Genomic DNA, 26,243 nt, shown 5'->3' with positions numbered 1-26,243 from the left:
ATATAATGCGAAAACAACAATATCGTATTAAAATTTCACCTTAATTAGAAGATTGAAACGACACTATATTATATATGTTTGTGTTGCATGTGTCTTGGTGATAAGAAATTAAAACTTATATTGTTTTACTACTCACTACAAAAAATCTGACTTTTAGTCACAACGAAACTTGTGACTAAAAGTAAAAAGATTGTGATTGTAAATTATTATTTCTATGTTGTGACTAAAAGGTCTGTATTAGTCACAAAAATTACAATTTATTGTGACTAAATGTATTTTTAGTCACAATACTTATTGTGACTAAAACTAAATTAGTGACAACTTGTCTAAATGCTATATTTTAGTCACAAATAAATTTTTGTTGAAATTAAAAATCACATTTAATCATAAAAAAATATATATATTATGATTAAAAAATTTTCACTAAAGCATCAATTTTTTGTAGTGATTTCTTACCCTTTCTTTTTTCTTTTTAATGTAAATTAGAAATTTTTTTATATATCACTCCTATTAAAAAGCATCGAGCAACTATATTAGCAAACATTTTAATAAAAAACAGACATATATTGTTTGCGACATGACCACCCCAAAGGAAGCAAGCAAGCAAGGCTTCCCATTCTCACCTAATTTTGTGAAGAATTCAATAGCAGAGCACTCCTCGACATCAAGAACAGCATATTATTCCTCGTAACTTCATCACTTCAATTTTTTTGGTTGCTAATTGAGCTCACTTGGCCTCAAGTCCCTCTTCAACAGTCTGATTACTTTTGATGATCTGTTTGAGAACGACAAATCCTACCATGTTTAAGATAACAAATTCTTACCTAACCATTTAGCCCATGTTGGAAACTGATAAGACTTCAATGAGGTTTCAATTCATTTTATCCAATTTCTTCACAAAAAAAAAAATTGTAAAATAGGGTGTTCTTGTAGTAGCGACTAAAAGAGAAAGAGAGTCATATAGACACAATGGAGGAGAGAGGGTCGGTGGTTGACATGAGCGAGAAAGAGAGAATGTTGATATTTTAAGAGAGAGAAATAATAAGGGCTGATATTTTATATTTCTTAATATTATTTTATTTTTTTAAAATATATATCATTATATATTTTTATAATATATATTTATTTGAATTGAATAAAAATATTTTTATTGTAAAAGTATACATTTTATATTATAATGACTACATGATGAATCAAAAATCAAAAAAACTTTCATACTAATAAAAATTTTATGCTATATATACTCTATAAATATAGATAATAAAATTGTAGTGACTTTTTTGAATGGAACGTTCAAAATAGAGGTTCAATTAAGGTCGTAATTAAAGTGACTTCCTTCAACTATGATTCTTTTTTTTTTTTTAACAAATAAACTAGGAGGAGAGGGGTGTTAGTGCTGCAATTTTTAATTATTTTTTCAAACTAATCTGCACATGTGATTTTTTTAATTTTTCAAACCACATCCGCACTGCGAAATTAAAAAATCAAAAAAATTACACCGCAAAAAATAATGCAGTGCAGTACGATTTTTGCAATTTCTACGATGTGGACTATCACCAATAATTAAACTATCACATATACAACAAAACTTGAGCAACACTTATCAAAAATACTATAAGGCTTGAAAATAAATATGAAAAAAAATTAAGTTTCAATAATACAATAATGAGTAGGCTTTTTTGAATTGGACATTCACATATTGAACCTAAATAAATATAAAAAATTAATATTTTTATAATGTGCAATGCGATTTGAACCGCATACTAACAATTCAAAACTGCAGTGTATTGCGCAGTTTAAGAAAAATTCAAACCGCACCGCAAAACATTTCTTTTGTAATGCGGTGCAGTACAAGCGGTTTGATGAACACTTCCAATAATTTTACATGTCTCAAGCTCAAATCTCCCTCCCAATATCAAAGATTGTCTATTATTTTTTTTATTTATTTATCTTTTTTTTTCAATCATATTCAATTTATAAGCTACTAAAAATAAAAATGGAAAATTTAAGAACACATTAGATGGTCTGACAATTCTGTGGGCATATAATCATTATGACAAAAAGTTAGTAATTGGCAAGAGAATCTGATTACGTTTTCAGCCTAAAGATTCCAGTCTATACAAAAGAAAATCAAGTAGGCTTTCTCGCACTATCAAAGTATTGATAGTACAAATTACAAAAAGGGTAATATGCTACGTTATACGCACACAACTAAAAACACTTGCACAGCTTTGATCAAAGTACCAGAACATCATGGAAGAAACTCTCAAGTTCATTCAGATTAATCATCATGAATACTCGCATATATGTTTCTCAGAATCATTATTATATATTGCTTTACCAGGAGAAGAACCCCATCAATGCCAAGAAGAGGGGGTTTTCCTAGAGAGGAAAAAAATGCAATCAATGGGCAATGGCAGCCGAAAAAAGAAATGTTTCCCTGGTTTAAAGAATTGTACACGAACATGAATTAATCTTTTGCATGTCCTCCTGATTTTTATCTGCACAAAATCCAACTAAAGATATATAAGGAAAGAACTGAAAATGAATTTTGGAAGACAGCATGTGGCACTGGCCAGTAGTGACGAGAAAAGCAAATGTAAGGGCATCATGAATGAACACACACTCACCTGACTTCTTTTTAAGTTGAGTGGGCTGTACCAGGACATGCATAGTAATTACTTCACCAGGTACGTTGCCAAATGTTATTCTTGAATCAGAAAGTGTCTTCCTGTTCTCTAGAACTTTACCAGCATGTATGAGTTTTACATCATTTACTGACCTTGGTACGATTGTTTTATCTGTAAATGCACAGACTCGTAAGTTATCAAACTGAAGTATACTTGGTGACATCATGGGATATAATAGAAGCGGCTGAAGACTTTCATTGTGTTGGAATATATTAACATGTCAAGGGAATGTGAAAGATACTCAAAGACTCAATGTATAATCAAAATCAGTGAAGGGGATATCAATTTGTTCGTAGACACAAGTTCATTGAGTGCAAAAAAAAGCTCACAATTATCTCAAGTTCTTGATTTGATATTCAATGTAGAATAAGAGAAAACGAGAAATAGACAGAAACAGAAACATACAGCTAACCTTTTGGCCACTCCGCCACTAGCTTTTGCTTAAGAGTTGCAACTGTCGTAGATGATGAATAAGTACTATGGCCTATATCTGTTCCATCAAACATTCGGAACTTAAGCTGAATAAGCTCCTCTCCTTCAGCCATAGTATCCCTCTTTTTGCTCTTATCCCAAACTTCACAGATCCAAAAGACAGGGGTAGCACAATACTTCCAGTCAAAGTATCAATTTTGTCCAACCCACCTGCTGAATTCCAACCTGAAGTGACTGATATTTTTAGCTCCTAAAACCCAGACCAAAATAAAGTTTGAGACAAAGCTAAGTATAAGTAAATCTATAATTGGAAATGAAACAAAACTAAAAAAGAAGTGGTATTTGTTTTCTATTTATGTGGTTACTTGCACACATAATTTTGACTTGTTCTTTTCCAAACCAATCCCAGTCACAATCTCCCTCATTAAAGATTAGCAAACAAGCCCCAAAATAGGTTTGCCAGAAATAGTTATGATTAGTAAAAATGGCTGAAACACTCCATCTAGTTCTGTTACTAACCATTCTAAAGAAATCTGAAGATTACAAAAAAATTATAACAAATAAAAAACAAAAATCCTTCAATTTGAATACAAAGTTTACAAGAACCAAGGAATATCAAAAACCAGAAATTTATTCGAAATTTCAAAAGGAAAACTCAATTAAATCGGCATTTAATTTTGAAAAACGAACCTCTTTGAATCTGCGAAAAATCTCTTTCTGCGTAGAAAGATGCTATAGCTATACATGAACAGCCTTACCGGCTTCCGACTCTCAATTAAAGAAACCAAAAACCTCATACGACCCAATTGGATCAAATCGCTTACATACCCCTGCTATCACCAAAAAGAAAAACAACGATCACAAATATAAAATTTGATCCACATAATAACATTTCAAAAAACCCAATAATTGACGTCTGGAATCTGGCAAAATTGAATTTTGTTGATGAGAGAGAGATAGAGAAGAGAGTACCTGAGGTAGAAGGCATCAGAAAGAAAGTGTGATTAGGTCAAAGATACCACAATTTCCGACGCCAGTTACAGTAGACAAGACAGAGTGGCGGGGAAGAAGGGAAAGGTTATGGGATTTGTCCTAACCTTTTTTATTTACTTATTTAAATAATTAAATTATTTTCTTACAATTCTCTCTCTTTCTTCAATAATTTAATTTTTTTTCTTAATATAAAGACAAGTAATTCAAATGTCATAAATAAAAATAGTCTCTAATTTTCAAAAAATATCATAATTTAGGTTTTTTCTAATAAAATAATCTTAATGAGTAATCCCTAAGAAGAATAGATAATAATTCAGATGGAATCGAAGCTTTTACCGATAGACGATCAGTCATACTGTAAGAATGTTTGGCAAGATAATGTGCAACTTGATTAACAAAACGTTTAATAAAAACTAAAGACCTCAATTGAACCCTATACTCTTCAATAACAAGACCAAAAGCTATACATATTTTAATCAAACACCAATAACTTTAATAGCCATTAAATAGTTTGACTCTACCACCACTTGAGACACATTAACAGTCTTCAACTAACTTAATGCTTCCTTAATGCTCAATGCATCCACACTCACCTAGCAAAGGATCTACCCCACCATCTTATATTCATGCCCTTATTGACACTAGTCGACCATCACCATCCTGAGCTACGAAACTATAACCAGACTTAATATGTAACACCCTAACAATTAGGCACGCTACAATTTTTCGATAAACATAGCCTAATCCCGCTAAGCCGGGATTAATAGAATAAGAGTTGAATTTAAACTCTAAATCAGTTAAGGAATAAAAATTTATCTTGTAACTATTTAAACTTTACAAACCATTCAAAAATATTACACATGTTCCGGGATCCCGTAAAAGTTTTCACAAAATATTACAAGTCATTTTTAACATGTTGACCTAAGCGACAAAACTGAGAATACAAATATATCAGTTGGTAGACCTATTCCGCGTGATCTAGTATGGCCCGAACTTGTACAATCCACCGCCAAGCCCTCGAACTCATGGCTGATCACAAACTTATTTACCCTTTCTTGCACAGTAGAGCACCCGTAAGCCAAGCCCATCAAGACAGTAAACATAATAATATGCAATATATATTCACAATTCAAATAAATATTGATGCCACCTCATCTACTCTCTATTTAGCATAGACCTACGTGTTGTGCTCACACGTCTATTTACATTAAGGCCTTAGATTGGCTTATCTCAGGTATGATTACCGAGTCTAACCTAATTATACCTTACCCGCATAATTCTTTATTTCAACATATATAGCATGACATTGCATTCAAAAACATTTAATCACTAGAGTAATAACCCTAGATCGCTCCCTTTAGGGTAATAACCCAAATCTCAGTTCCACATTCAATCACAATCATAATATGAAACATGAGCCCCACCGCGCTTAAATCTATGTGCTAACTACTATCTTACCTGGTATCCCAAGTATGTAGAAATTCCAAACCTCTGGGTGTTCCTGAGCAAGCGTCGGTAATCCTAGTCACAATTCCCAGGATTTCACATATAGGGTTAAAAATTTAATTTCACATAATTGGCATTTCAATTACATATAAGCACATAGAGCTCAAAACAAGCTTTCCAACAATATAAAGAACGTCACAAATGGAGTCCCGAGTCAAAAGTTATGACAAAAATAAAAACACGAAAGATTCTTGAGGAAAATAGGGCCTCGCTGCGGCGAGCAAGGCCACGGCCGCGGTGAGGGGCCCTGTAACCCCGAAAATTTCCATTTTCTTCCACTTCAAAATTTAGCCCAAAAATCAATCCAAACTTAATCAAAACATGCAATATCTCAAATTCAATCCACAATTTATCAACAATTTGAAACTTAAAAGAATGTCTCAATAAGCTCAAAATAACAAACTCAATTCAAAACTAAGAATGAAATACAATTCATACCATTATCTAAAAATTCAAGCATAAAGTCAATCTTTAAAGCATTAAAATCCTCAAGAACAACCCAGAAAATCAGAGCCCAAAAACCCAGAAATCAAACCCCAAATCTCAACTTAAAAGTCACCCAAAACAACCTATAAATACTACATACATCCTCTATAGTTCAAACATACAAAACATACCAAAATATCATCAACATTCACAAAAATTACCAAGACATGCATCCATAACTAAAGAACATCACAAACACAAAAGATCATCACAATATTCAGCTTTTAAATTTAGAAATAAATAGGTAAAAATAGCTACCTCAAGCTCCTCCAACAAAACAAGCATAAGAAATTCCAAACCAGAAAATGAGTTTCAAATCAACAAAATTTTTAAAAGAGAGATAAAGAAGAAAGAGAGAGGGGTCAGCTAGAAGAGGGTTCAAACTAAAAAATGAGTTTCAACTTAACAAAATTTCATTAAAATGAAATAAATGACTAAAAGACCAAAATACCCCTATAATCAATTAAGTCCACATACACAAAGTCACGGGTAAAGTTGTCAAACAATATACATACACATAACATAAAATTTTTAGGATTTCCTATTTATCAAATAATGCCATAAACAAATTCTAGTATTTTAGGCCCCGAACCCAATTCGGCCTAAAATACCTAGTTATGACTATGCCACGCCGACTTGTCAGAAAATACCTACAGAAAGACAGAATAAATATACTATATAATAATATAGCCCATAAGCATGATATATCACATAAATTACGATTTTACTCATCTCGGGTCAAAATTATGAAAATGATCCTGGTACACCAACGGGATCTTAAAATGTAATTTATCAGTATAGTTTCACATATTAAATTATATAATAATATAATTCCACATTAATACATAATTAAACTAGTTAGGGTTGTTAATCCATTTTCTTAAACCTTATGGTATTACAATTATCCCCTCCTTATAGAAATTTTATCTCGAAATTTACTTGAACAACTCTGGATATTTCTGTTGCATATTCGTCTCAAGTTCCCAAGTTGCCTCTTCTACTTTACTGTTTCTCCATAACATTTTGATCAGTGCAATTGTCTTGTTTCTCAAGACTTTCTCTCTTCTGTCTAAAACTTACACTGGTTGCTCTTTGTATGAAAGATCTGGCTGAAGTTCCAATGCTTCATAACTCAGAATATGAGACGGATCTGAGACATATTTCCAAAGTATCAAAACATGGAACACATCATGTACAGCAGCCAGCGCTGGAGGCATAGTCTAGATCTTGCAATTGTACTTCCTTAATTCTTTCCAGAAGTGTAGATTGTAGGGTAATGCTAGCTAATTGTCCCACAACAAAGTCAATGTTAGCTTAGGTCATTTCATCTGCTAATTTCTTGGAGATCTGCTTCATTGTATTCATCTGGTTCTGACCTTTTCTACTTAGGGCATCAGCTACAACATTGGCCTTTCCAGGATGATAAAGAATTTCACTGTTATAATCCTTTACCAGCTCATGCCAATGCCTTTGTCTCATGTTCAGGTCTTTCTGGGTAACGAAGTATTTCAAACTTTTATGATCAATGTATATCTCACATTTCTCACCATATAAGTAATGCCGCCAAATCTTTTGTGCAAATACTAATGCTGGCAGTTCTAGATTGTGAGTAAGGTGTTGGAAATATATTTTACCAGGAACTTAGATCTACTCACAAGTATGTTGATTTAACAACCTAATATTGAACTTCTAAAACGATGAACTAAACACATAAAAGTTAAGAATAACTTACAGTGATGGCAGCGGAATTAAATGTCTCCTTCCACTCAGATCTCTAACCCTTGATTCCTGTCTGTAGCAGAGTATAATCAAGATCTGAGCCCGAAATTTCTTCAGTTGGATGTGATCCTTCACAGTCTTCCAAACTATGATGAGGTACTGAGTGATGTGTGTGGGCACTTCTCTCTCACTAGGAATTTCGAAATTCTCTCTCTTGTTTTTCTCTCTTGATTTCGTGTGACACTATGCAAAGCAAAAGCTTGTCAAAAGCATTCCAAGAGTAGAGAGAGGGGGCGGCTATAAATAGGAAAAGGGAAGAGCACAACTTTTCAAATAAACAGTTTCCTCTTTTACTGTGTAATTGAATAACTGCCTTATTTAGTGTGATCCACCACTTTCCTATTTAGACTAGGCTTTGATTAGCAATTATATGGCAATTTAAATTGAAAATAATAATTGGGAAACATGCAAGCATGTGGCCGGCCATGGTGTGTATGGGCCTCACATGGATTTTGCAGTTTCCTCAATTTTATTTCTATTTCTCCAAAAATGCCATTTTTCCAATTCTAATCATTTAAATGCCAAAACTAATTATTTAATAACTAAAATAGATTATTAAATAATATTGCCATTTAAAATAATTATTAATTTAGACATGCAAAGTCTCTTAATTAATAATTAAACCTAGAAACCCTTTTATTTACAATTTCATCCTTAAACTGTGAGAATTCACAAATTAGACATAGTCTAACTTTTAGAATTATAATTGATTAATCATAAATCAATTATAGAGTTTTACAAACAGTATAGTCTCAACTAGAATGGGGACCATGGATCTATATGCTGAGCTTCCAATAAGTTGAACCGATTTACCAAGTAAATCCCTAACTTATTAATTCCTCGTTGAATCCACTCTTAGAACTTGGAATTGCACTCTCAGACTTATATAGAGCATATCATATGTTTCACGATATCAATATGCTATCTCATTTAACCATGGTTATAATCTTAATGTGATTTAGAGATCCTCTATATAGATGATTTACATCGAGATGGGACCAATTTACCGTTTACACCCCTCAATGTATTTTGCCCCTTTGAACACTTAGTTACCTGTAAACGATTTTTTAGTGATCTAATATATAGTCACTGAAACAAGAGCTCATCCATTTACTTCTATTTAACTAAGCTCAAAAGGAATCATCACTTTACTTCTATACACCAGTAGAAGCTATAGATTTCCATATTTATGTTCAGCACTCCCACTCAGTTATGCTATCATGTTCCCAAAATATATGTATTATCCTGACCCAAAGGTAGGTTTAACTAATAAATCAAAGAACATGAATAGCACTCCTGAGATTGAGCCTAAGCATATTAGGATTTAGATTCTCTTAATCTAAGATCAACTTCTGACATTGACTTGGAAAGATACAACGGTAAGTTTACAATATCTTTAACCAAGTTCAATATCGGTCCAGTCCAATGCATACTCCATACATTCGAAACTAGTATACTTTGCCAATGTTCTGGAAAGAACATAACACTTACTCCAAGTGTAAGTATACTTCATCGCTGATTATCACATCAGTGTAAATCCAAAACACTGATGAACAGGGACCAAATCTTTTGAATCGTATAATCACAATCACATTCCACTGTTCTGACAATACTGTAATTGTGAATAACTATATGTTCTGGATTTAACAAATTTTGTGCATTATCAAGTATATATATTAAACCATAAACATGTAACATACATGTAATCATAATTCACTTCAAAATTGATAACTAATCAGATTGTAATGGATTTTATTTAGGGCACAAAATCCAACATAAGGTACCTCTGCTCGTACTCTTTTAACTGTCAAGAAGCATAAGTTATTACCTTTCCAGTTTGCATAAGAACACAACCTAAACCTTGTCTCAAGGCATCACAATAAACACCAAACTTTTCCTTATTCGAAGGAAGAGTTAGTACATGAGTGGTAATCAAACGTTGTTTTAACTCCTAAAAACTTTTCTCACACTGACTAGTCCAAACAAACTTCAAATTCTTTCGGTCAGTTCCATTAGGGATGTTGCAATTTTTGAGAAACCCTCAACGGATCGACGATAGTAACCAGCAAAACCCAAAAAGCTTCTAACTTTAGTAGCCGATTTCAGTGTTGGCCAATCCCAAACAACTTCAATCTTGGCCAGATCAACCATGATCCCATCTTTATCCACTATGTGCTCTAAGAAAGAAACACGTGACAACTAGAACTCACATTTCTTGAACTTAGCGTAAAGCTTGTGATCCCGTAATCGTTGAATCAATAATCTAAGATGCAATTCCTGCTCTTCCTTTGATTTGGAATAACCCAGATTATCATCAATGAACACTATCGCAAATTTGTCCATGTAATCCTTAAATACCCGGTTCATAAGGTCCTTAAATGCAGATGGGGCATTGATGAGTCCAAAAGACATCACCAAAAACTCATAATGTCCATACCAAGTACAAAATGCAGTCTTCGGGATATCTTCTTCACGAATTCTCAGTTGATGGTAACTTGAGCAAAGGTCGATCTTTGAAAAGACCATTTTACCCTTCAATTGATCAAATAGGTCGTCAATTCAGGGTAGAGGATATCTACTCTTGATAGTGAGCTTATTCAATTCCGATAACTGATACACATTCGAAGCGACCCGTCTTTCTTTTTCACAAATAACACGGAGCACCCCAGGGAGAATAACTCGGCCTTATAAATCCCAAGTTAAGTAACTCCTGGATTTGGATCTTCAACTCTTTCAATTCCTTCGGAGTCATTCTATAAGGTGCATTTAATATTGGTTCTTCTCCTAGAACTAACTCTATTACGAACTCAATCTCTCAGGAAGGTGGTAATCCAGGTAAATCCTCCAGAACTACATCTAGAAATTTGCACATCAATCTCGTATTTTTAGGTACAAATGACACAGGTTGGCTAGTATCCAACGTAGTTACTAAGAATCCTACACAACCTCTGCGCATCAAATTTTTAGCTTTTAGGAGTGTTATTCTAGGTATGCGCAATCCTTGTACTTTACCCACAAACACCGCTGGATGGGCACTGTCCGGTTCAAATACCACCATCTTCCACTTGCAGACAATTGTTGCCCCGTATTAGATAAAATATCCATTCCCAAGATTATATCAAAATCAGAAAATTGTAACTCAGTTAGATTGGCAGTTAATTCATAACCGTCAATCCAAAAAGACAAAGACCTAATCCAACGAGTAGATACAATTAGGACTCCTAAGGGTAACAGGGTACCAAACCCTAAAGCATGCACATCACACGATTATGAAAACTCTCAATTACTTTACTCGATACATAAGAGTGAATAGCTCCTGAATCAAATAATGCTGAATAAGAACAACTGTTAATGGACAACTGACTTGTCATCACTGACGGACTAGCATTAACGCCAGCATGAGTCATAGTGAACAGACGCCCCGGATTCCAGTTGTTGTTCTTTTTTGGTTCGTCTTTCTTAGCCTGTGGATAATCTCGGATAAAGTGGTCCACCATACTGCATTGGAAACATGTCTTAGCCCGACACTCACCCTGATGGTGCTTTTTGCATTTGGGACACTCTGGATATGATCTGAATGTAGACCCGCGGCATTGACAGCCACCACTTTTTCCCCTAAACTTTCTATTACTTCCTGGTGCTTCGAAAGCTTTAACCTTCTGTTTGTGATCTGGGTTGCCATTGTCAGTCCCCTTACTGATACTACCACCCACACTAGGATTAGATGCCATGAGACATCCTTTGCAACTTGCTCTTTAATTACATGTTGTCCCACCTCTTTAGCAATCAAGGCTAACTCAATTTTTTTTCTTGTATAAGTGCCATGATCAGTGGTAATTTTTAAGTCTCAACTGATAGTGTCATTTAGTCCCCTTACATACTTTTGTTTCCGGGTAAATCCGTTGGTACCAGGTCACCAGAGAACTTAGACAGACGATCAAATTTTAGGGTATACTCAGCCACTATCTTCTTCCCTTGGGTCAACTTCACAAAATCTTCCACATGTGAAGTTCTTACATCAATGTTATTAAAAATTTCTTCAAACAAAGTCTAAAACTCTTCCCAAGACATGGTACTAACGTCTCGAGTCTGACCCACAATATACCACCAAATGTGGGCATGATCTTGTAACATGAATGTAGCACAATTAACTCATTTTGTCCCCGTCACCCCTATGTTATCTAGGATGAGGGAAATAGTGCTCATCCACAACTCAACCTTTATAAAATCAGTACCTCCCAGAAACGTTGGAGGTTGTAGCTTAACGAAACGTTCGAACACAGAATCTCGATGTGGCAAAATAAATCCTGGGTTACCCACCACTGGAACTGGAGCTGGTGGTAACACTTGTTCTGCTAGAGTTGCCGATGCTGGTTACCTGAATCGACACAATTCATCTTCTTGACGAAGTATAATGCTTGGCATTTCAAGGAACATTTGCTGCTAGTCGATAGGTGGATTAGCATTATTAACCCCCACATTATCCCTTGAATGCGTAGGCGGTGCCAGTGGATTGACTTGGTCATTACCATGCTCTACGTGCTCTCTCTGTGGTCTAGATGATTGTGGAGGGTCCATTTTCACAAATAGCCATGAAATTAACAACCCCGGCGAGTCAAGCACCAATACCGCACTTACGCACTTATTGCCTTAACCCTAACTCATACATTCTATTTCTCTTATTAAATAAATATTTATCAATTAAAACACTAATCATGCTTTTCATATAAAATTCATTTCTAGATGCTCATATATTGCCTAAAACAGAAAGCGATAAATAAATAATTACAAAGGCAGTTATGTATTTACTCTCAACACTTAATGCACCACGAGTCGACCTTGTCTTTGACGATGATTGTACATGTTCTGCCAGTCTATAGGTTCTTTAAAAACCTTTGTGCTCTAAGACCAAATTATAACGCCCTAACAATTAGGCACGCTACGATTTTCTGATAAACATAGCCTAATCTCACTAAATCGGGATTACTAAAATATGAGCTGAATTTAAACTTTAAATCATTTAAGGAATGAAAATGGTGAGCGACTGGAACGGAGGTGACCACTGACTAGAGCTGGTCGAAGATGGCTTGGTGCGGTGGTGGCTGATCGTGGAAGTCAAAGCTTTGCCAAAAAAATAGTTGCCACAGCTAAGGCAGAAAGAGAAAGGTAGAAGAGAGTGATGGAATCCTTAGATTTTTAGGCGCATGCGTCTTCTTTTTATTTTTAGGAAAGTATGGGATTTTTTAAAATAAAAATTTATAAATTTATTATGATTTTTTTAAATAAATTTTATAATATTTAAATAATTAAATTATAAAATTTTATGTGGACCAATAAAAGTGCACTACGTGTACATTGTATCCACGTAGACAATTTAACATAATAGTTAACAGTCAAATTTAAATAGAATTATAAATTAATAACGTTATCGTAGTTTTAGAGATTTTACTATAAAAATTTAGATTTTAAAGGTTAATTGATAGCAAAATAAAACTATTAAGGGCTCGTTTGGTACGCCGTATTGTAATGTATTGTGTTGTATTGTATTAGTATTATTCAATACAATATAATGTTTGGTATTGACTTGTATTAATTGATTGTGTAAAGTAATAATATATTTTTAATACACTCGATCCCAATACCAACTACGGGTCCGGGTCCTGGGTCCAGGCCTGAATTCCGGGTCCCGGGTCTGAGGTCCGAGTCCGAGTCCTGGGTGCGGGTCTCGGGTTCGAGGTCTGAGGTTTGGGTCGAGGTCCGAGTTCGGGTCCGAGTCGGGATCTGGGTCCTGGGTCGGGGTCTGGGGTCTGGGGTCCGGGTCCAGGCCGGGTTTGGGTCCAGGCCGAGTTTGGATCACAAGTCTGGGCCCCGGTCCGAGTCCGGGGTCAGGGTCCAGGTCCGGTGCCCGGGTTCGGTTTAGGGTCAGGGTCGGGGTCAGGGTCGGGGTCGGGGTCGGGGTCGGGGTCGGGGTCCGGGTCGGATTGGTGTTGATCTTAAATCCTTTGTAAATATTATAATACAAGCTAATACTGACCATTTATTATGTATTAAATAATACAACATATGTTGTATTAAAAAATTTGATCGTAATAATTAATACAATACATTGTTTTATCCAAACAATGTTATTTATTATTTTATACAATACGACACTTATACGGCGTACCTAACGAGCCCTAAAGATTTTAATGTAATTTATTTTTTTAAAAAAAAAAATCATTCTTTAATTATTTTGTGGAGTGTAAATAAACAAGTAGTGGAGTAATACTAATATACATTGAATTGTTTTTGTATTTTGAATTGTAAAATGGAAAAGTGTTTTACTTAAAGGGATGTAGGTTGTAGGTGTGATGTTACACTTTAAAATAATGGCTAATTATGAGACAATAGGACTAGCTAATTCAATGTTTATGTCCAGTAAATCCTGTTAATAATCAACTCCTAAAAAAAATGGATGACCAAGATCACATCAAATCCCATATGATCAATGGTCATAAAATAGCCACACAATGAGCTTATAAATACATTCCCCATGTAAGTATACATTAAACTACCAAGTTAATCATTGAAAATAAATAATCAAACCACTAAGGCTATAATTTGGGGATCTTTATGATTTGACTTGGTTAGAATGGGTGGATAAGATGAACAATCCAGTGAATCTGTAATGGTCCCTTTTTCTCATGTGAAAGAAATAAATGAAGTAGATTTCCATAGCTAGAGTTGTCCCAAATTTTAAACAAGAGACAATTATGTGTATGTTTTTCTATAGACAATTATCTCAATATAATTAGGATTATTAGACAAAAAGCAAAGAAGAAAAGTGTCTTTCTCTTTCCATTACTGACTCTCACGAGAATGAAGAGAAGTGTTCCCATTTTTCAACTTTTTATTATGTAATGTAAAGCCCTAAAATAAAATTAGTTGTACATCTTTGTTGTATGATACAGGACCATTCATATAATAATTATAATAATTTGATTAAATGAAATGAGATCCACACAAGAGCTACCCTATCTTTGATTAACACAACCAGACAAAATACACTTTCATTTTCTTCCTGTTCCTATCCTACTCTTCTCTTGCCCAACCTCTCCAGCACCTTCTCTTCACCCCCAAAGCCAATAATAATTAATAATAAGGGATTATTTCACAAATACACAAAACTAATAATAAAAAAAATTATAAAAATACGATTGTACAAAATTTTAAATATTTTTATGATTTTGTTTATAGAAAATATAGTTTTTTAATGTATTTTTATATTGTACTTTTATTAATTTATTGTTGATTTTTTTTGTTATTTTTATGTTTTTTTTTTATTGTTTTGATATTATTTGGATACTATTTTCCTGTTACTTTTATATAGTTTTCTTATTGTTTTTATAAAACACTATAAAAATATATAAAAAAATAAATATTTAAACGTAAATTTTTTATAAAAAATAATGTTTTATTTAATTATCCATATTAATAATTATTGCAAAATAAGAAAATGAAAAAGAAGTGTAATTGTATTGAATCGGATTGAATAGCAAAATACAAAGTATGGTCAATATATATAGCTCAAAGAGAAGAGTATATTGTTTAACCAAAACAAAAAATAAAACTAACTCTGAATAGTTTAGACCAAACTAATGATATTGATATCCCAACTAACCAAGAAAGATAAAATTGACTGTAACAGAAATAACTAACTAAAATTAAACCAGTAATTAGTAAACAAGCTTAACACACTAAGCTGATTAAACTGATATCGTATTACCCTTCTCAAGGTGGACTATAAATATCGTGTACATCCATCTTGCTAGTGTGGGCAGAAAGTGTAGAAGCTGGTAAAGGTTTGGTGAAAGCTCTGGCAGTGTATATTAGGGCTGAACATTTTGAACGGATTTGACCCGAACCCGAGCAACCCGCCCGAACCCGAACTGGTGAACCCGCAAAAATTTTTTTAAAAAAAAGTTTCGGGCGGGTTGGGTTCAACCCTGTTGCCTTCGGGTGGGTTGGCGGGTTGAGATTTTAGGGGTACCGGGTTTCGGGTTGAACCCGCGAACCCGCCCGCCAACCCGGTTTATAAATATATTATATATATATTTCTTTTATTACTCTTTATATATATATAATATGGACTTTAGATTTTTATGGACTATAGATATTAGATATGGATGTATTTTGAAATATTTTAGTTTTCACTTTTATCACGATTCATGAACATGAATATGAAGTTTGATTTGAATCTTTGATAAATAGGTTGTTTGTTTGTTGGTTGGATTGATTAATGTATTTTTTCTTCAATAGTAGATACTATGAACAAATTGTTATATTATATATGTTTAATTTAATAAATAAATAAATAAATAAAATAATTATTTGAATAAAAAAATAATTTTTTTTAAAGAGTTGACCGAGTTGACTGAGTTGACCGGGTCAACCCGCCAACCCGCTAAACCCGACCAACCGAAACCCGCCAACCCGTGACCCGCCAACCCGCCAACCCATGCCCTATTCGGGTCCGGGTTCGGTTTCAATTTTTTGAACCCGAAACCCGTGAACCCGAAACCCGCCAACCCGAAACCCGGTAAACCCGCTCGATGTTCAGCCCTAGTGTATATTGCTGGAGACTGGTATGAGTCAAATGGTGGAGTGATTTATTTTGTCTCAAATAAAATGGCAATCAAGTTCAATGTGTTTGGTACGCTCATGGAAAGTTATTAACAATGTGGATTGTTGAATGGTTGTCACAATATATGAATGCTAAGGTTGATTGAAGAATGTGAATATATTTTAGAAGGTATTGAAGCCAAGTTATTTCACTTATTGTAGCAGCAAGGGCTTTGTACTCAGCTTCAACTAAGCTTCTTGATATTATTGGTTATTTTTTAGTTTTCTAAGATATGAGGCAATCACTGAGGAAAACATAAAAGCTTCTGGTTGATCTCCTTGTGATTGGACATGATGCCCAATCTGAATTTGAGAATCCTTTGAGATGCAAAGATGATGTAGCCAAGTATAGAAGACCTTGTCCTAGAGTGCCTTTCAAGTATCGTATAAGATGATGTAGGGCGTGCATGTGTGTAGTCCGAGGGGAAACCATAAATTGACTTAAAACATTTATAGCATAGGTGATATCTAGTCTGGATAAAGTTAGATATAATAGTTTTCCAATTAGTTATCTATAGATGGAGGGGTTTGTGAGAAGCTCTCCTTGTTGGTCTTCTAGTTTTGTCTAGGATACATAGGTGCCTTTGCTGGTTTGCTACCAATGTAAATAGTGTCTTCGAGGAGCAGCAATGTGTATTTTCTTTGTGAGATAAAAAGGTTGTCTATTGTACGAGCAATTTCAAATCCTAGGAAGTATCTCAGATTCCCAAGCGCCTTGAGTTTGAACTGGTTATGCAATGACTCTTGTAATTGTTGTAAAACAGTGTGGTTTGGGCTTCTGATAACTATATAATCAACGTAAACTAGCAAGGCAATGAAATTGTCTGATGGCCTCGAGTGAAGAGGGTGTAATCTGCTTGAGATTACTAGATACCTTCATGTATGAGTGCATCCATGTGATTTTTGTACCACTGTCTCGATGATTATCGTAGGCCATAAATTGACTTGTGTAGCTTGCAAACAAGATTAGAACCTGTATGAGTAGAATTAGGTAGTGTTAATCCTAGTGGTAATGTCATGTAGACCTCTTCATTGAGGTCTCCATTAAGAAAGACATTGTTTATGTCTACTTATAAAATTTGCCATTTTTTGATCGTTGAAATGGCAAGTAATAATTTGAAGGTGACCATTTTGGCCACTGGTGAGAAGGTATCGAAGAAATCAAGGCCTTTTTGTTGGGTATGTTCTTGAGCCACAAGTCGTGCCTTGAATCTTTCAACTGAGCCATCACTGTTGAATTTGATTTTGTAAACCCAATGACATCCAATTACCCTTTTGTTCTGAGGCAGAGGCACAATAGTCCAAGTCTTGTTGTTGCATAGGGCTATGGGTTCAGTGTTCAGAACATCGAGCCATTATTTAATTTGAATAGCATGTTGGTATGTTTGAGGTTCTTTGAGGGAGGTCACCGCAAGTATAAAAGCTTTGTAATCTACAATAAGAGAGGTATTTGTAACGAGTGTGAGGAGTAGAATATTTTTCTTGTAAAACAAAGTAACACTCAAAATCTTTGAGGTAAGCAGGTGGTCTTGTGGTTCCAGTTGTTCTTCGAGGAATAACTTCTGGTTTTTCAGGGGGAGTTGTTAGAGTGACATTTGCATCAACAGAACTTACCACTGTTGTTTGGTGTAGTTGTGTTTGCTTTCTGAACAAGGGAGTTTAAGCTAGATGTATCTGTTGTGCCAATAGGATAGTCACTAATAGGAGTGTTAGTAACATTTAAAGAAGGTAAGACTAAGGTGGTAAAAGGATCAACATTAATAGTATCTTCATTTAATTTTTGAAAAAGAAAGATATGTTCATGAAAAATGACATTTTCGGATAGAAAAACGTGTTTTGTATTGATGTCATATAATTTGTATCCTTTCACTTCTTGTGGATATCCTAGAAAAACACAAGCTCTTGCTCGAGGAGCAAACTTAATTCTATTAGCAATAAGTGTGGAAGCAAAAGCAAGACAACCAAAAGTTTTCAAGTAGGTATAATCAAGTTGTTTGTGAAATAGTAACTCATAAGGTATTTTATTGTTCAAATTTGGAGTGGGAATGCAATTTATTAGAAAGGTTGTTGTCATAATGTATTCTGTCCAAAATTTGAGTGGGATATGAGCTTGAAAACAAAGAGCTCGATTAACATTTAATAAATGTTAGTGTTTTCTTTTAGTAACAACATTTTGTTTTAGTGTTTCAATACAAGTAAAATCGTGCATTATTCTAAGTTTTGAGAAGAATTCTTTGAAAACAAGCTCGGGACATTGTCAGATCTAAACTTTTTGATTTTTTAATTGAATTGAATTCGAACATAAGTCAACAATTGATGAATAATAGTATGCACATCAAATTTTTGTTTTGAAAGGTATATTCGTGTGAATCTTGAGTGATCATTAACAATAGTGAGAAAGAATCTAAAACCAGAATGTGATTGAACATGATAGGGACCCCATATATCACAATGAATCAAATTAAAAAAAATATCAGCAAAACTGTTATTATTTTGAAAAGAAAGTTTCCTTTATTTTGCCATAGGACAAATATAGCAGGGCGAATTTTTATGTAAATTGGAAATGTTACAATTGAGTTTACTGTCTAAAAGTTTCAAGTATTTGTTTGAGGGATGTCCAAGCCTCGAGTTCTAGACATCAGCTAAAACATCAAGGATTGGTGAATCATAAGGTCTCAAATCCAGTATGTACAGACCATTCTTGAATTTACTTCTACCAATCTTCTTCTTGTTGATTTGGTCATGTATGACAAAGCGATTAGTGAAGAACTTAACATACTAATTGTCATCATCAACTAGACAGCTTACTAAGATAATGTTGTAATTGAAAGTAGGAACATAGAGTACATTGCTCAGGACCAGTTTATCTATGATGGAAATGGTGCCACTTTGATTAACAATTAAACATTGATTGTTAGGTAACAACAGTTTAGTGGGATTGATACTACATATGCATTGAAAAAGTTTTATGTCATAGCATATATGTCTAGTAGCTCATGAGTCTAATATCCAAGAACTACTTATTGGAAGGCTAAACATGTTTGAGAGAACAATACCTGTATTACCTGTATTATTTTCAGTTTCTGTGTTAGGCATACCAAATTGTTGAACAGCTAACAGGTTGAGCAACTGTTGGTACTGTGTTGCTGTGAGTTGAGGTAGCAAGGCTTGATTTTCACCAGTTGAGTTGATGTCAGTGTTTGCTTGTACCTGATTGGCAGATGCATATTTTCCATTGTCATTCTTGTGTATCGTGGGGGATAATCATGAATCTTGTAGCATTTTTCAATGGTGTGCCCTAGTATATTGCAATGTGTGAAAAAGGGTCTATTCCTTTTTGGAGAATGCGATTTATTTCCTTAAGAATTAGGTCTATTGTTAGTGTTTCTATCTCCCTAAAATGCAAAAGCCATACCTGAATTGGGATCTGCAGCAAGGTTCATGTTTCCTTTCTGGTTTTCTTCTTGGGTTACTAAGTGAAAAATCCTGTTGACTTCAGGTAAAGGATCCATGATCAGGATGTTGCTTCTGACTTATGCAAAAGAATCTGAGAGATCCATGAGGAATGGCATGATGTACTCCATGTGATAGCGTTCTTGAAGTTTCCTGACACCACCACAAGTGCACCCATTGCAGACACAGTTAAGTCTGTAATTTGAGAGTTGTTCCCAAACTGTTTTGAGCTTTATAAAATACATGCTAACTGTTTGATTTTCTTGCTTCAAATTCATTAGACTTTTCCTCATATTGTCTATGTGAGGTCTATTTTTCTGGTGAAACTTGAATTTGAGATCAATCTAAATGGTAGCTGCGAATTTATCATACAAAATGCTAGAAGAAATCTCTTTAGAAATAGAATTCAAGATCCAAGAAATTACAATATTGTTGTTTCTATACCAAGAATTGTACATAATTGAATTAGAAGGAAGATGTTTGGGAATAGTACCATCCAAGAATCTCAACTTATTCTTGACTGAGATTGCTAATTACATCGCTTTACTCTAAGACATGTAATTATCCTGCCCAGTGAGGAGCTGAGAAATAAGAATGTTACCTGGATTATCTCCATGCTGAAGGTAATAGGGATCTGAAGGATTTTCAAAGGGATTTCTCTGTTGCATTTGATTGTTCTACATAATCAAATTCACAACTTCTCTAACAACTGCAGGCATGCCATTGTTGTCAGATCCTTATATCACGACTTGATTATCAATTGCCATGGAAGAAAGGTACGAGATCAAGAAAGGAGCACTGATCAATATGGAAGAACAAAAGTGAAGAAGAAGAAGTTCTTTACAGAACTTTAGAACACGAAGAAAAGCTTCGTTGGAGAATAAAACACAACGATGAGGAAGGAATTATCAAGATCGGGGGGAAGCTCTTCTTCTACGCTCTGATACCATATTGTGAAATAAGAAGATGGAAGAAAAGTGTAATTATATTGAATCGAATTGAATGCGCAAAATACAAAGTATGGTCAATATATATAGCTCAAAGAGGAGCGTAACCAAAACAAAAAATAAAGCTAACTCTGGTTAGTCTAGACCAAGCTAACGGTCTTTATATTCCAACTAATTAAGAAAAACAAAATTGATTGTAACAAAAATAACTAATCAAAACTAAATCAGTAATCACTAAACGAGCTTAACACACTAAATTAATTAAATATTGATGATATATGATTATGTAATAAATTATTATCTAATTTTGACTATTAAGAAAAGAAATTATGTCAAGTTATTGTATATAAAATTGAAATACATATTTTGTGAGCCTAAATTGAATATTATTTGATTATACAGTTGAAAAAATTAAGCTGGAAAATAAAATTTGCTTACAACATTATAGATTATTCTTGGCCACCAAGCAAGAAAAGTGACTTGAGAGATATTTATTTTGGTGAGTTGTATATATTGTGTATGAAAAGAATATTGTTCATTTGTTTTTGGTATCTCATAAATCCATCACATTCATAATCTTGAGTTTCACTCAACGACACTCATTAAGAAAAAACTGGCACCAGAAACGACACCGTAATGGATTCAGAACGACGTCGTATATGTGATTACTGTAACGACGCGACCGCCCTGCTATACTGCCGAGCAGACTCGGCCAAGCTTTGCTTCACCTGCGACCGAGAAGTCCATGGCACCAACCAGCTCTTCACCAAGCACTCTCGTTCTCAGCTCTGCGACGCCTGTCATGACTCTCCGGCTTCCATTTTCTGCTCCTCTGAGAGCTCCGTCTTGTGTCAAAACTGTGACTGGGAAAGGCATAACCCATCTCTCTCTTCGGTCCATGACAGAAGACCTCTTGAGGGTTTCAATGGTTGCCCTTCTGTAACTGACCTTCTGGGTATTCTGGGTTTTGACGATTTTGACAAAAAATCTCTGATTTCGAATGAGGAAAGAGATGGGTCTTCCGGGTTTCAGCCTGATGATTTTTTAGATTTGTCGCTTTGGGACACTCCTTCTATTGTTAGTCTTGATGATTTCATTGTTTCAGGTTCGTCTCATAATTTTCAGGCTATGGGGATTCCTCCACTGCCTAAGGTGTGTACTTTTACTCTTTATCACTTTCTTTCTCCTTTCTACAATATTATAATTGACCCTCTTTCACTGAAATATTTTAATCAAATTTTGATTGGTGTACACATATATAGGATATAGTTTTTTAAGCCTGAAAAGAGTTTCCACTTTGTCTTGATTGGAGGTTTTACAATTTCATTTTTTAAATTATTGTTTGAAGGTAATTTGTTTGATTCTGTTTGAAAACAATATTAATAATAAATATATAATTTCTTATGCTTCATATTTTATTTGAATTGTTTACGCTAAGGATTTAGCTTGATTCCTCGGTGGGATATGCTTTTGTCTCTCTAAATTGGATATTATTATAGTTACTTTGATTCAGTGGTTAAAGTTCATGATTATATTTTATTTGTTTCTCAAATTGTATCATCTTGATTATTTACCAAAATTCTAGCTTTCAAGTTTTGACTTGGGTTTAGGATATTGTTGTTGAACCAGAATCGTAATGCTGTTTGCGGCCAATACAAGGAAGAAGTAATTGCTCAGCTTCAAAAACTGGCAAAGATCGAACCCAATACAAATTTCGACAATGGTGACACTACCAAGTTTCTTAATTCTTTCAAATCTCTTGTGCCTGAACAAAGTGTGCAGCCAGGAAGAGCGTGTATTGATAATGCTGGGGCTGAGCCAGTTACCGTTCCAACATATGAGGTGAAACATTCTCTCTATTCTCGATATTACTTGAGCTTGCTAGTTATGTTTTATGTCGTGATAATGCAGTTAATTTATGAGTACATATAACTTTAGATCTTTTCATATGTGCACAATTCTTTCTGGTTTTTCGTTTTCTTATTGATTAGATCGATTCAGCGTATTGAAGATGAAGAAGGTAATGATGAGTAAGGCTGTTGAATTAGAGGAATGGAAATTCTCACACCCTTTCTCTCATCGCTTGAACGATGATGTTGTGTAGTAGCTGAGATTTGCATTTCCATTCCAAAACGATTTAGTTTCAATTCTTGTTGAAAACAGATTTTATATTTTTGAATTATGCATTACCATTCAAATGAGGTCAGAATTGTAAAACGATCTAATGGAATGTTCTCATGGAAATAACTAAATGGACAAAACATATTTCCTCACGAATTTGTGTGTCAGCTAGCTGGATTAATAGATATAACTAAATCTTATTAATAGTTTAATTCCTTGTAATATCTAGCTTATTTATTGTAACCGAGATTTAAGCTTTAAGCAAACCTTTGAAGGAATTACTTTTTCTACAGACTCCTTCATGTCAGTGGACCATTGATGGTGGTGAGACTGCAGATCAGAAAGTTCTTGTGGACAAATCATTTAGTAGTCATCTCAAAAGAAGTTATAAAGATTTTGAGAAACATTCAGAAATTGATGACACTTGGTGCCATGTTAATGATGATGGTCATAATGAGCAACCACAACATCCTATGAATTCTAGAGCCTTCTCAGATTTCCAGAAAGTGCCATCATACGAATTGACCAGCCAGGAAAGAGAGGGTGCAATTTCACGATACAAGGAGAAGAGAAAAACAAGGAGGTATTACCCCACACTCCTATAGTCTCACCAATTGTGAAAATAAATATGCTTCTGTTTAATTTGATACATTTGGAGTTTTAAATGTTTATCATCTGACCGACAAATTATACGTGAAGAAGTCTGCCTTTGTTTCAAATCTAATCTGCTTGACTAAACACACTCTTGTGCTCTTGTTGAACTTATGAAGCCGATAATTTGGATTGATGATTGTTTAACTAATGATATTTTTCAGTTCTCCAAAAAGGATTTCAAAAAATACTTTTCTATACTGTATCAACTTTTTGTTGTCAAAAAAACTTTTTGTTGTCAGTTTGGTTCAACATAACAAATGCATTCATTATATCAAAACTCAACAGGTATGAGAAGTGCATCAGATACGAGTCCCGGAAGGTTCGAGCAGAAAACAGGATAAGGATTAAAGGGCGTTTTGCTAAGATAGATCGTGCTGGTATGTAATTTTGTTCAATAGTACAGTTAGTCTATAAATTGTTGATTATATCTAAATGTCTCTTATTGTAACGTAAATCGAACTTGTTTTTGATTGATATATAGCCTGTTAAGTATTGGAATGAAAAAATCAATTGACTTGACTGTATTACAAGCTATCTTACTCTATATTGAAATTTGCAAACTTCAGATGCCTTGTTTTATTTTGGGATTTTTTTTGTTATTTTCAATTTTATCAAAGATCTTTTGGGATGTATAGAAGGAGAACACTACAAGTAGACCCCAAAATATGTACTAATAGAAATTTCACACTCACCAGTCAAGTATCAAATCAACAGGAAAAATTTGTCCAACAGTATATATTATGCCGTGCTTAAGTTCAAAATACTAACTTCCACCATCTTAAACTATTTAAGCTCTTGTAATGATTGATTTATTGAATTCAATATAGAGAGGAAGGCATAGTTTATTTATATTATTTATTTTGATGTATCACTTTTTAAGCAGGACAAGTAGGACCCTGAAGAAAGAAAGAGACGTCTATCTTCATAATATATCTCTTGTCAGTCGTCACACAATTTACAATACTCTTTTAATTTTCATTTCACCACTTGCAAACAACTACTAATGTCATTCTCCTAAGTGACACTCTTCTGCTATCTGAGCCTCAAAGGTGAACGATGGTTCATCTGCTGAAATGCTGCAATGATAGAGATGTAAATAGACTTTGTCAATGCCAAGCAAAAGTACTTGTAATCTCTGTTTTCACCAAAATCATAAACATAAACTGAAAACCGATTGTAGGTATGCTTTGAAGTTTCGGTACATCTGGTCGTGTGAAACAGAGCTACCCCTCTCCAACACTCCCAATCCCAGAAGTCCCATATGATAGTCACTATTGTCCCTCCAAAGTTAACCATCCCTTTCTGAAACACAGATTATGAATTGTCAGTCCGATCTTCAAAGTTGATTTTCAATATGTTCACATAACAACTTGCATCAGTACCATAGACAAGCTTTGTCATTTAAAATCCTGGTAAGAATGGTTTGTCTGCCCCGAACTTGAGTGAAGTACTAGGAATTGAAAGTTGACCGTTGGTTTGATCCTGCAACTCCGATGATTGTTGCCATCAAATTGTTTGGCCTTGTTCCTTGCATTTTTTTTTTGTGCCAAGTCCATGTAGAGTCTTCCTGTATGTAAGCTTTAAGTAATATGAATGTATGAAGGGCTGATGTTACTTGTTAGAAATTCTGACTTGTATCATGAAGACATGTCTCGAACTTTGGCGTTGACATGAAAATTGTTGGACTTGATTGAGCGTGAAGCAAGGAAGCTTGCTCGAGCGCGGGCTAGTTGATGAGAAACATTGGTGAATCTGGAGCATTGTGGTGGATAAGTTTGAGGGTTAGGCCATTGGCTTTTCAAGTTATACCTGCAATTAAGGACCGTGAAAGATAAAATGTTGAGAGAGCGTAATGGTGTTTTGGTCATAATGAGTGAGATTTGAAGCACATGCAGACTTGGCTTAATATTGCTAGACAGAGTTTAACCAAAGTTGCTGGTTTGGTTTAAAACTCTCTTATTTGCTAAAAGATCTGCCATGGAAATGGAATAATTACACCAACAGAAATTATATTACTTTTTTGTATTGGTACGACATACCCTTATTTTACGCACGTATATTTGTTTTATATATGAATAATTTACTATGTTGAAATCGGAATAAAAAAAAACCACTTGGGGTTAGCTCAAGTGGCCATAGGTGGGTGTGTGAGTGTTGGAGGTCCTGGGTTCGAGTCCCAGGTAAAAACATGTTATAATATATAAACGCTTAAATCAAAAAAAAAAAAATCGGAATCAAAAAAGTTTAATTAAAATATTTGAGATTATAATCGATGTGTCTATACAAAGGTTTCTGAAACGGAGAAGAAGGCTCGTGTACCTCATAACTCCCTCCAACACACCACTAAAATTCCACTAGGGAAATTTGATTTTCCATGTATATTTGAGGGTAAGGGTGTTTATTCGATCCAATCTGTACTATTTTGTTCCTAGAACATCTGATCCACGTGAGGATTTTATATTTTGGATCCAATTCAATCCACATAGTAAATCAAATCCAATATGTAAAAGTATGGATTAGA

The 26,243-nt window shown here is 34.3% G+C and overlaps 2 protein-coding genes across 6 annotated transcripts; one reads left to right on the top strand and one right to left on the bottom strand.

The window, feature by feature from the left end:
* Nucleotides 1–2,021: 2,021 nt before the first annotated feature.
* Nucleotides 2,022–4,470, bottom strand: LOC115722218 (membrane-anchored ubiquitin-fold protein 3). Of its 4 annotated transcripts, none has more exons than XM_030651402.2 (5): nt 4,095–4,470; nt 3,813–3,952; nt 3,103–3,372; nt 2,631–2,801; nt 2,022–2,501 (listed from the first exon to the last, which is right to left on the bottom strand). In XM_030651402.2, the coding sequence occupies exons 3-5, from the start codon at nt 3,233–3,235 to the stop codon at nt 2,446–2,448; spliced, it is 360 nt and encodes a 119-aa protein (XP_030507262.1). In that variant the 5' UTR covers nt 3,236–3,372; nt 3,813–3,952; nt 4,095–4,470; the 3' UTR covers nt 2,022–2,445. The 4 variants fall into 4 exon arrangements, with proteins under 4 accessions (XP_030507262.1, XP_030507412.1, XP_030507334.1 ...); XM_030651552.2 differs by having other exon boundaries at nt 3,103–3,347; nt 4,095–4,295; XM_030651474.2 differs by having other exon boundaries at nt 3,813–3,955; nt 4,095–4,253.
* A 16,894-nt stretch (nt 4,471–21,364) lies between these two features.
* LOC115722074 (zinc finger protein CONSTANS-LIKE 13) lies at nt 21,365–25,753 on the top strand. 2 transcript variants are annotated; one of them, XM_030651290.2, is made up of 5 exons: nt 21,365–22,099; nt 22,577–22,789; nt 23,362–23,651; nt 24,008–24,099; nt 24,606–25,753. In XM_030651290.2, the coding sequence occupies exons 1-5, from the start codon at nt 21,584–21,586 to the stop codon at nt 24,620–24,622; spliced, it is 1,128 nt and encodes a 375-aa protein (XP_030507150.1). In that variant the 5' UTR covers nt 21,365–21,583; the 3' UTR covers nt 24,623–25,753. The 2 variants fall into 2 exon arrangements, with proteins under 2 accessions (XP_030507150.1, XP_030507083.1); XM_030651223.2 differs by having other exon boundaries at nt 24,603–25,753.
* Nucleotides 25,754–26,243: the final 490 nt, after the last annotated feature.

The sequence above is a fragment of the Cannabis sativa genome, chromosome X (genome assembly GCF_029168945.1).
Source record: "Cannabis sativa cultivar Pink pepper isolate KNU-18-1 chromosome X, ASM2916894v1, whole genome shotgun sequence".
NCBI classification, from domain to species: domain Eukaryota; kingdom Viridiplantae; phylum Streptophyta; class Magnoliopsida; order Rosales; family Cannabaceae; genus Cannabis; species Cannabis sativa.
The sequence above is the reverse complement of the archived record's forward strand: the minus strand, read 5'-3'. Positions and strand labels throughout refer to the sequence as shown.

Coding starts and splice junctions, on each gene's coding strand:
- LOC115722218 (XM_030651402.2), bottom strand. CDS start 3,235: ATGGCTGAAGGAGAGGAGCTTATTCAGCTTAAGTTCCGAATGTTTGAT. Junction 2,802..3,102: donor AGTGGCGGAGTGGCCAAAAG/GTTAGCTGTATG, acceptor GTGCATTTACAG/ATAAAACAATCGTACCAAGG. Junction 2,502..2,630: donor TCAACTTAAAAAGAAGTCAG/GTGAGTGTGTGT, acceptor GATTTTGTGCAG/ATAAAAATCAGGAGGACATG.
- LOC115722074 (XM_030651223.2), top strand. CDS start 21,584: ATGGATTCAGAACGACGTCGTATATGTGATTACTGTAACGACGCGACC. Junction 22,790..23,361: donor TTACCGTTCCAACATATGAG/GTGAAACATTCT, acceptor CTTTTTCTACAG/ACTCCTTCATGTCAGTGGAC. Junction 24,100..24,602: donor TGCTAAGATAGATCGTGCTG/GTATGTAATTTT, acceptor TCACTTTTTAAG/CAGGACAAGTAGGACCCTGA.